The sequence below is a fragment of the Haplochromis burtoni genome, unplaced genomic scaffold (genome assembly GCF_018398535.1).
Source record: "Haplochromis burtoni strain Fernald_Lab_line unplaced genomic scaffold, NCSU_Asbu1 Contig_464, whole genome shotgun sequence".
Classification (NCBI taxonomy): Eukaryota; Metazoa; Chordata; class Actinopteri; order Cichliformes; family Cichlidae; genus Haplochromis; species Haplochromis burtoni.
This window is the reverse complement of record NW_024582825.1, coordinates 301,641-311,204: the sequence shown is the minus strand read 5'-3', so window position 1 is coordinate 311,204 and position 9,564 is coordinate 301,641. Positions and strand designations below refer to the sequence as shown.

The following is a 9,564-nucleotide window of genomic DNA, read 5'->3' as shown; positions in this document are numbered from 1 at the left end:
TATATATATATATATATAGCAGTAGTAGGAAGTAGTTAAAGGACATTACAAAGTTGTGAAAGGTCACCAGTATGCACAACACCAGAGGGAGACCAGTGGGACTGAGCCATCTCAATTGAAACCACACTCAGGATGATTAACTCTCCCAGATTAAACAATTTCTTTTAAAAAAAGTTGATGTTTTAATCCATGTTGCTCAAATTTACAAAAAACAAAACCAAAACCAAACTTTGAGCAAACATTAATCGAGTACACCAACATCCACACCGTCCCACGCAGTTGCACTCAAATCTCCTGTGACGATGGCAGGTGTTACTTTGACGCACACCTCGAAAATCGGCAAACGTGAGTCCAACATGTGTCACAGACAGGCAGACGAAATGGCAAGGATGGTAGTGTGTGCACAGAAACACACATATGCGTTTAAGATCATGCAACACCACAAAGCTGTATTCACAGCTGCAGACCAAAGAGTCAGAAACTACAAAGTGGTGTAATCACAAAACCACATATGTAGTGACAGGAAACAACCCGATTTTTAGAAACACTCTCTCATTTAATGCACAGTCAAGTACCTTTAAGTCAATCTAAGGATGACTGCAAACTCAAGGGCTGATTTCCAGCTCCATATTTTTATCTTTGCACTCTACTAGAGTGGCTTGGCATGAGTCACATTTCAAAAATGATCCTTATTTATGTTACACTGAGCCCCTAAATTAAGAACTCCTCTATAGATTAAGCCAGTTTAGCCCCTTTCATATTAAGATAGGTGTGTGTATGACTGGCTGCCCTTTACAGAGGATTCAAACGGTAGGCAGGTGCTTGAGATGAGCATAAACATCTCTCACTGACATCACAGAAAAGTACATATACTGATTGTTTAATAGGAACAACCACTAGTAACACTAAATAATACAATAATAAAAAGGTTTAGCTCAGCTTTAATAGCATATGTAAGCCAAACCATGAAACATGCTGCAGGTATGGGCGTCTCCACTGGTTAAAACATATTCCACATAACTAACAATCAGCTAGAACTGACTATTCACGTGTCAAAATTGCTGTGTGCATCTCCTTCGTTTTGTTACACATTTTGAGCTTTTACCTAAGTGCCTTGGGAAGAATATTATCAGGCTTATGTAATGGGACACGTAGAGACTCAACACGCAGCCAAACAGACAGACACAGCACAGTGTGTGACCTTTGTGTGCTGGAGGCTGTTGTTTGTGTTAAAGGGAGGGATCTGGCACAGAGAACGACTTAGCTAATGTTTTAGGTATTTCAACATGCCACAGCACGCTTGTACGCGCTTGTACGCACACACACACAGGCCTACCTATCACTCTCATGTTTGACAGCTGTGTGTGAGTGCTGTATATGTGTGTGGTTTTTTCTGCCACTGACAGGTTTATTGTAGCAGGGCAGCAGAGCCTTGTGCTTTCTCTTAAGGAGCCCGTTTTCTCTCCTGAAGGATTCAATTAATCTGAGAGGGGGATGTGTCTGAGCCACATCTTCTCACACATACTTAGGTGTGTGTGTCTTGAATATATATTTATACACACACACACACACACACACACACACACACACACCACATTAATTTAAGTGCAAACAGACACACTAGCCAAGCGGCGCGGAAGACAAATTGGTATCAGCCAAGACATCCCTGGCCTGCCCCTGCAAGCCGCATGAATTATTAGCCTTCCACTCGTGTGCCCTGTGAGTGTGTGCGAGACTGAAAGAGACAGAACAACTGAAGGGCGAGCACATTTATCTAACCGTGTATGAATGTGTTGTGGTCAGTATAAATCTCTTCTCTCTGCAGAGTCTCAGGGGGAAGCCCCAGCCCCAACTGTACTAAGCACAATCACATGCTCCCATTCTTATACACCAGACTTCAGTCCTCTTATCTACACAGACACTCTCAAATACACACACACAACCAGCAAAACCTCAGCTCTTATCCTCTGAAAATAAAATGCCGATTTCCACTCATTTAGTTCTCCTTTTCCATTCATCTCAGGCTGTTTGTGTCAACAGCTATTGGCCTTTCTCCGAATGGGGGAGGCTGAAATATGTGTACCGAAGGCAGTTAAAAGTGAAAAGTAATGCTGTTTTACCTCAAGTCTCACGAAATGAGCAATACAGTTTCATCTCATTAAACAAGCATTTGTGACATTCGTTAGCAAATATCACAACACAGCATATTAACCTACATCTGGTTTTGTTAAAAATGTGGGAAAGGATGGGGGACGAGCTGCTGTGACTTTTGTTCTATTTGTTAGGAGGAAAACAGAAGCTAAATGCTCAAAATCCAGTGAAAAAGTCTGATGCCACAGTGTGTTAGACCACCAAGTGATCTCTGAGTACTACTGTGGGAACATAAGAACTTGGGACCAAAAGTGACACTAAAAAAGGAAGAAAGAAAGAAAAAATAGTTTACATTTCACTTCAACCACTAACTGCATAACTGAGTTCCTGATACACACCACTGAATGTGCAGCCTGGGTTTTTGCTCATGTGCAGAGGTGATCCACCTTAAGCTTAATGAATGCAAAAAAGGCATGACAGGTGATACAATAGAAAGAATATGAACAATGACAAGAAAAAAAAAGGAGAGCTGGTTGATCACAGCCAGCAGCAGGAACGAGCTGCCAATCTTGTAAACAGTGTTTGTGTTTGAGGTGTGACAGCAGCTTCAAATTCTGCAGGGCAATAGATTTCTGAGTCTACCTCTGCAGCCCTGCAGTGGACGGAAACCTCTGCTGCTAAGCACAGTGTCTTTACCGGTAGCTGGTAATTAACCTTTGCTGTGCAGAGTGAAGAGTAAAGAGGAGAGACTGTACGAACTGTTAAACTCAAGGTTTGGTCTTTCTGGACACATTGCGTTGCATTAACCCGATCAGTCCCAGAAATAAATAAGCACAACACAGCAGGCATGAGTACACCAAATAAGGCAAAAACCACTAATTACATTTTTATTCATTGCATAATAGTCTGTCTCTGTGCATTATCCCCCTTTAATCTTAATAATGTGTCCGTGTAATCATTAACTGTCTCATTTGCTTTTTCTTCCCTGTATGTCATTTCCCCTTGCAGTTTCTTCTTCTACAAGTTCTGCAAGTTCTACTTCTGCAAATGAGTGAACTTCTGTTTAGCCTTGATGATTTCATAAGCAACAGCACAAAAGTCATGAAGAAGTGACTCAGGCAAGTAAAACTAGCACCGAGCTCCATGTAGAGTGCATACAAAGTTGCAATAAAAACAACACTGAACAACAACAATAAAGATCAAGTGATACAGTATGCCGTATTCTACCATTTCTTGGCACGTACTTAACATGAGCTGTGGCTACGTGTCAGCAACGTTACTTCTTTCTCTCTCACACACCTGAGAGTGCCCACAACAAAAGCCCGTTGGCCCCATCTAACACACAGGTTACCCACAAGGCCAAAAGTGGAAGGCTTGGGCACATAACTTAGGCAACAAGCTGGATTTGCCGTCTAGTGAAATAAAGACAAAACTACAGCAGATAAAGGAAGTTTTAGTTTTACTGGTGATACAAGTTCATTCTTTCAAGTGTGCTAAATATATCTCAAACGTGTAAGATGGTAATTAGTTAAAAGCAAAGTGAAATTACCTTTAAACCTCTCCTATGACATCCACTAGAACCTTTTTACAGTTTGCAGAAATAAAAGGTATGGGTGTGCTTGTCTCCTCAGTGCAGTTACATTTCAGCAGGTCCTGCCTCTGCAGCACTCAGGCACAAAAGTGAGGGACGTAGAAGGAGAGGACAGATGGCTTCAATCATGTGATGGAGGCACCGGCAGACCTCCAGCAGACTGCGGACCTTTTACAGCCATTTTACATCTATAAACAGTGACTGAACCTGATCTTGTTTAGATACAACCTGGGTGAATAGCGGCTGATAGAGGAGCTGCTGCATAGAAAGGATTGGCTGATGGAAAATTATGTCTTTACAGATGCCCTTTTTGCTGCACCAGCAGCACAAATGTCAAACTATTTGCAGTTTCACAATGCATTGCAAACTAAGTGTTAAGCTGCCTTCCACATTTGGCAGCTTAAAATAAGGGAGGACACTCTACTCTATTAAGTCAGGTGGAAACCCTATTAAAACTGAACTAAACAAAAACTAATAAGGCAGACTCCTGGGAAATAAGGCTGCACTGGCAGCTATAAACAGTCAACCCTGCTATCAAGAGCTCAGCCAGAAACAACTGTGCAAAAAAAAGCTTTGAATTCCTTGAAACATGTGTAAACAGAAACAGTAGCAGGGCGACCCTGGCTCCTCTGACTGCACAGCAGGTCCTTGAGAACTGGATTCATGTGGTTTATTGCAATTAAAGAGGAACATTATGAACATTCACAATTACTGGGTAATTATTATGTAATAGGGTTGTATAGTGTTATTACAAGCACAGGACTGCAATCTCATTCGGGGTTGGTTAAATGTAATGTGTGGGGATTTGATATGGAGGAGTGCCATAAAGCTAAATGACCTGTGTCGCACTGTGGTGGGCAGAGGCTGTGAGAGTGTGCAACAGGGGAGATGAGTCACACAGTTTTGGAAGGTCGGGGTAAAATGTATCCTGTTTTAAAAGGCGCCTTTCAACTGCCAATCTGGGCTGGGACAGCAGCTGGGTCAATTCTGCTTCACAACAACACAACCACACCCCGTCCCACAACCCCTCTGGCTAAACGTCAACTTTACAAACCCGTCTGCACACAAGCAGTTTTCGGCTCGTTTCTGAGCCACGGGAGGGGAGATGCAGGGGCGTCACGTCATCCTAACTAAAGTTATTACTGTTAAACAATTTTCCTCTCAGTTGAGCTGCGTTTCACTTAGTTTCCTGGGAAAGTTTGCTCATTTCACTTCAGTTTCTATAGAGCAGAAATGTCTCGTTTTAGTTTAGCTATTATTAGTTTCTGTTACGATATGAGTGGCATTCTTTAAGAAGCTCAAAGAAAAACAACACACAGCAAAAACTTCACACACAGTCGCCTGACACAAACACAGGCTCCTTGTGTTGACAAATCTGACCAAACTAAAACCAAAACCAAAGAAAATTGCTTTAATTTGTCTACTTCCCGCTTTTATTTCACTTAACTTTAATGTTTTTTCACACTTAGTTTTAGTTAACCGTCATAACCGGGAAAGAATGAGCCAGAATGGTATTTGGGAAGAGTAAAAACTAGTAAAAACCACACGTCGATTAACTCCAAAGGGAAAATATTCCATGGTAATTAGGACATAGGGGTGGGGGGGACACTGTTTTTGTCAACAAGCATATATTTTTGCAATACCACCATGACAGTGAAAAATGTGTGGCTTTAGCATATACACGAGGTATGTAAAGTTCAGCTCAAGGGCACTTTGATACGTGGACTTTACAGTCAGGAATCAAACCACCAGTCTGCCAAGCAGCGGACAAACCGCTCCACCTCCAGAGAATTTAACAACACACGATAACCCACCTCATTCCCACGGGCTAACTACAGGCTACTTTCAGTGAACTAAAAGAAACATGATTTAGAAATACTCTTAGATGTGTTGGGAATTTCCCAGGCTGGCTGGTAGATTTGTGATGTGGCCGATCTTAATTAGTGTGGCGACTTTGTTTCAAAACATATGAAAAAACAGCACTTTCCTCCAAATCCTCGTATAGTCTTTATTTCTTTAAGCAATGCAGTTTACTAACAGAGTTTACATGAATCCCATCACAGCCTACGCACATACAACTCTTTCCCAAAACACACATGGAACGCATCCTTTTAATTACTATTAATCTGCAAGATATATTAATTGACATCTCCAGTAGTGTGAAGAGAGGTGGGGTCAAGTTGTGAGTGGGTTATGCCTTATATATATATATAAGAAATTTAAGGTCGTAATACCCACAACTGTCAGGAGGCGCAAAATTGGTTCAATAAACTGTGCCCTGGTACATTTCTTTGCCACAATGCACCCATCAATCAAGCCAACACTCCCTGCTGTGCACTGATTTCATCTCGGACACCTTTTCATGTTTGTGTGTGAGAGTTGAATGTGTGGGTTCTGCCACGGTGTCAAATTAACGCTTCATCGGAGCCCCTGCCCTCACTTTACTGGACCCCTAAGTACTGCAATGAACTCACGCTCACAGATAAGGACAAGGGAACACATCTAAAAGGGAATATTATCACCTTTGGGGTTAAAAGAAACCAGAAAACCTGTAATTGTATCTCTGTCTGCAGCTACATGACTTCAGAGTAACTCAGTGAGAGCATTTGTCAGACTTTCCATTTTCCCGAAAGAAACAGCAGACATCCCTTTCCACACACACACACACACACACACAGAACATATGGTTTGAACATAGATGACTCCAACTTCCTCTGTGACCGACCACAAAACCATATGCAAACATGCAATGTTATCTCCTTTTCTTGTTATTTCAAGGCTCTCTATGCCAATAAAAAACGCAAGACATTACTGTGCAGGCACTGAATGTAAATGAAAAAAAATCATCAGCTCAACAGGGAATGACATATACTGCATATATGATTCTGCTTATAATGCACAGACACACACGATGTAAACAAACACATGGGCGTTCACTTGTAGGAGAATGGTTGTGTAATACCCCAGCAGTTTGCTTCCAATACACACAGTTTCTCTCCATTACACAGATTCTCCAGTGTACTTGCAGCAGAACAAGGGCTGTTTAACAGAACTGCTACAAATTCATGAAAAAAAAGAAAGAAAAAAAAAACATCAGCCATTTGCCAAATGCTCCAGCTGAGTGACTTTTACTCCAAATACACAACCACTCCAGCTATTGCTCAGAAACGGGTCGAGCACGGGTCTGTGATACCTTTAAGGTGAAAACTTTACTACCCCGCCGTGTCAAACACAGATAAACACACTGCATCGGCCCTGGAGCAGCAATGACAGTGTAATGGTCCGCATGCAATCCTAGACCGCTGCACCCTGACCTGCAAGCTGCTGCATGAACATCTACACCGCAGCCCTGTTTGTCCTTTCAATCCGAAGAAATGTGTATCGGAAACTGCCAAGTAATTTTCCGCTAATGCGCTGCACATTACAGGGGCCGAGGATCCTGAACACGATCTGTTACATCTGAAACTTGTCACAGCCTTATAACAGCCGCCTGTCTTTGCCCACATCACACCGCACATCCAGGCGGTGACCGCGCGGGCTGCCACGGATAGCCACAAACCGTGCGCAGTTTTTATTTCAAGTTAATACTTAATCTTCTTGTTGTTTTTGGGTGGGGGGACACTCATATTACAGAATCAAGCTGAGCAATGAAGCGTGGCTCACTTACTGTGGTGTGGATGTAGGTTAATGGCCGATGGCAAGAATTTTCCGGAGTGGAGAGACTGCGGCTGACTCCCCAGCAAGTGACCGGAGGAGGGAGGGATCCTCCCGGCTGCAGCAGCTGCTCCGAGCCGGATGGAGTGAGAGTCCATCGCGAGCCCCGCCAACAACGAAGGTGGTACGTGGACGGATCGGGGAGGACCAAAATCTCTGCCATCCATTATCCACAGCGGGGAAAGTTGTGAAAGGAAATAGTCCGTTCGGATAGGCCCTCTATTCCGAAAAAGCCAGTTCTGGCTATAATAATGTCTTTAATTTTCCAGGCGATTCGGGCTCCTTTTCAGCCATCCTTCTGACCTATAAAATACATGAAAAATTAAAATAAATGAAAACAAATAAGAGCTTAGCATATAATCTATAACAGACTGCAATGTCGGAGCAAACTGTTGGGAACTGGTAGTTTTAGGATTTCTCTTCTTTTCAGCGAACAGGCCGCCCATATGTGCAATGACGCAGTTTGGAAAAGCACTTCAAAAACTAAACCTCGCATAGCAGCTAATCGCCGATGAGACCGTGTGAGGCACTGCCGTCGTACTCTAAATGAAGATTTTAATACGATTTTAACTTATCTACAATATTATGATGTGACATCTGAGCGATACTACACCCACGCTGCACAGCGAGCAGGCAGCCGCTCCGCTTCCCAGGGAAACGAGCAGGAGGAGCGGCCAGCGGCTGCTGCTCTTCCCCCGACTGTGAAAGCATCTCGCGATCCCGATCTGGAAACCAAGAACCCGTCGGATTTTAGAAAACTATTCCACCTTTTTCCTTCACTTGAAGGAACAGCCCCCCTAATCCGTAAACCTTGCAATCTAGGCTCAGGCCGAGTCGCAATGTAAACCAATACACAGTAAATACTAGAGGCGCATCAAATATAAATTTCGAACGGGTTAAAAATAAATAAGCTCGCAAAAGCATGCATCATTTATCAGCGGGGTGAGCGGTGTTTTGTTGCCTGCACATGCAGATTTAGTCCGGGTTACTTCGCAACTGGACGTTGGTGCTGCCCAAGGAGCGAAATCTGAACCCAAGCCGCAAACACTGTGTAAAAACCTAGAATGATATCCACTTTATCGACGCTTTGCTGCAAGTTTGAACTCGTTTAAACACATAATAGTGGGTTTTACAGCACAGACTATAAACCGACGCATAGCCAGCAAAGTATGCGTCTTGATTCTGGACAAGAAAAGAAGAGATAAATAAGGTCGATTCAAATGAATTTAGAGCAGCTCTTTATTAAAACCTCGCAGATATCGGTGTTATGTTTAAATTCCAAAGAGATACAGAACAAAAGTTTAGGGGAAAATAACAAGCAAATGCGACTTTTACAAACGGCATCCAAGACGGTATAAACACGGTAGCTTGTAGCTTCAATATACTATTTTTATTTATTTACAGATTGCCCCCCAAATTAAACACGGCTCACATTATTAGTCATGTTTTTTTCTTAAAAAGAAAAAGGCTAAAGCCGAGTTCACCTTCAAAGGCTGCAAACAAACACATCACAGCAATGACTCGTGATATCCAAGCGGGCGGGCTCTGAAAAGAAGGGCTCGCTTAGAAATTACAATAACGCCCTTATACCACTTTAGAGAAACACGGGAGCCAAAGAGAAAGTACCTGTATTTTTTCCTTATTAATAAAATGAGTTCAGGACAGTTAAATTAGAAGATAAGCTAGACCGAAAGCTTTCCCCCCTCTCGGTGTGACCCATGCGGCACGGCAGCGCAGGAGGCTCGGCATTTCAGCCACGTTTCAAACTTTTTCACGGTTCCACTAAAAGCCACGCAAAACTCTGTCGGAAGAAACGTCTCGAAAGTTGCTTTTTCACACCGACGACATCCCGATAAAAAATTAACAACACGTCGCGTGCACTAACCTCCGCGCCCTTTTCAAATCGCACTCGCGGACCAAAATAGCTTTTAAAACAACATAAATACGACTATTTTATTAAGAAAGGGCCATGGTACGTAGAGAAGACGGGGGAAAACATGCCTAGCGCTTACTTGAAAGGGTAAAATGTCTTGAAGGGGGCTTAAAAAAATGCCAGCGCTTCTTAAAATCCGTCCAGGTTGCTGGGAGAACTGGAGTAGTCCATTACAGGCTCGTCCGAAGGTAAACTGGTGAATAACTCGGGGGGAGAGAGAAAGCCCATGACGCGT

General features: G+C 42.9%; 1 protein-coding gene across 2 annotated transcripts in view; it reads right to left on the bottom strand.

Annotated features, from left to right (window-relative positions):
• tnrc18 (trinucleotide repeat containing 18) overlaps positions 1–9,564 on the bottom strand; it is a 45,734-nt gene extending 36,170 nt beyond the window's left edge. For both annotated transcript variants that reach the window (XM_042213654.1, XM_042213655.1), the window contains exons 1-2: positions 9,409–9,564; positions 7,350–7,699 (exon numbers count right to left, since the gene is read on the bottom strand). In XM_042213654.1, coding sequence (XP_042069588.1) covers positions 7,350–7,563 — 214 coding nt within the window. In that variant the 5' untranslated portion in view covers positions 7,564–7,699; positions 9,409–9,564. The remainder of the gene's footprint in view (positions 1–7,349; positions 7,700–9,408) is intronic.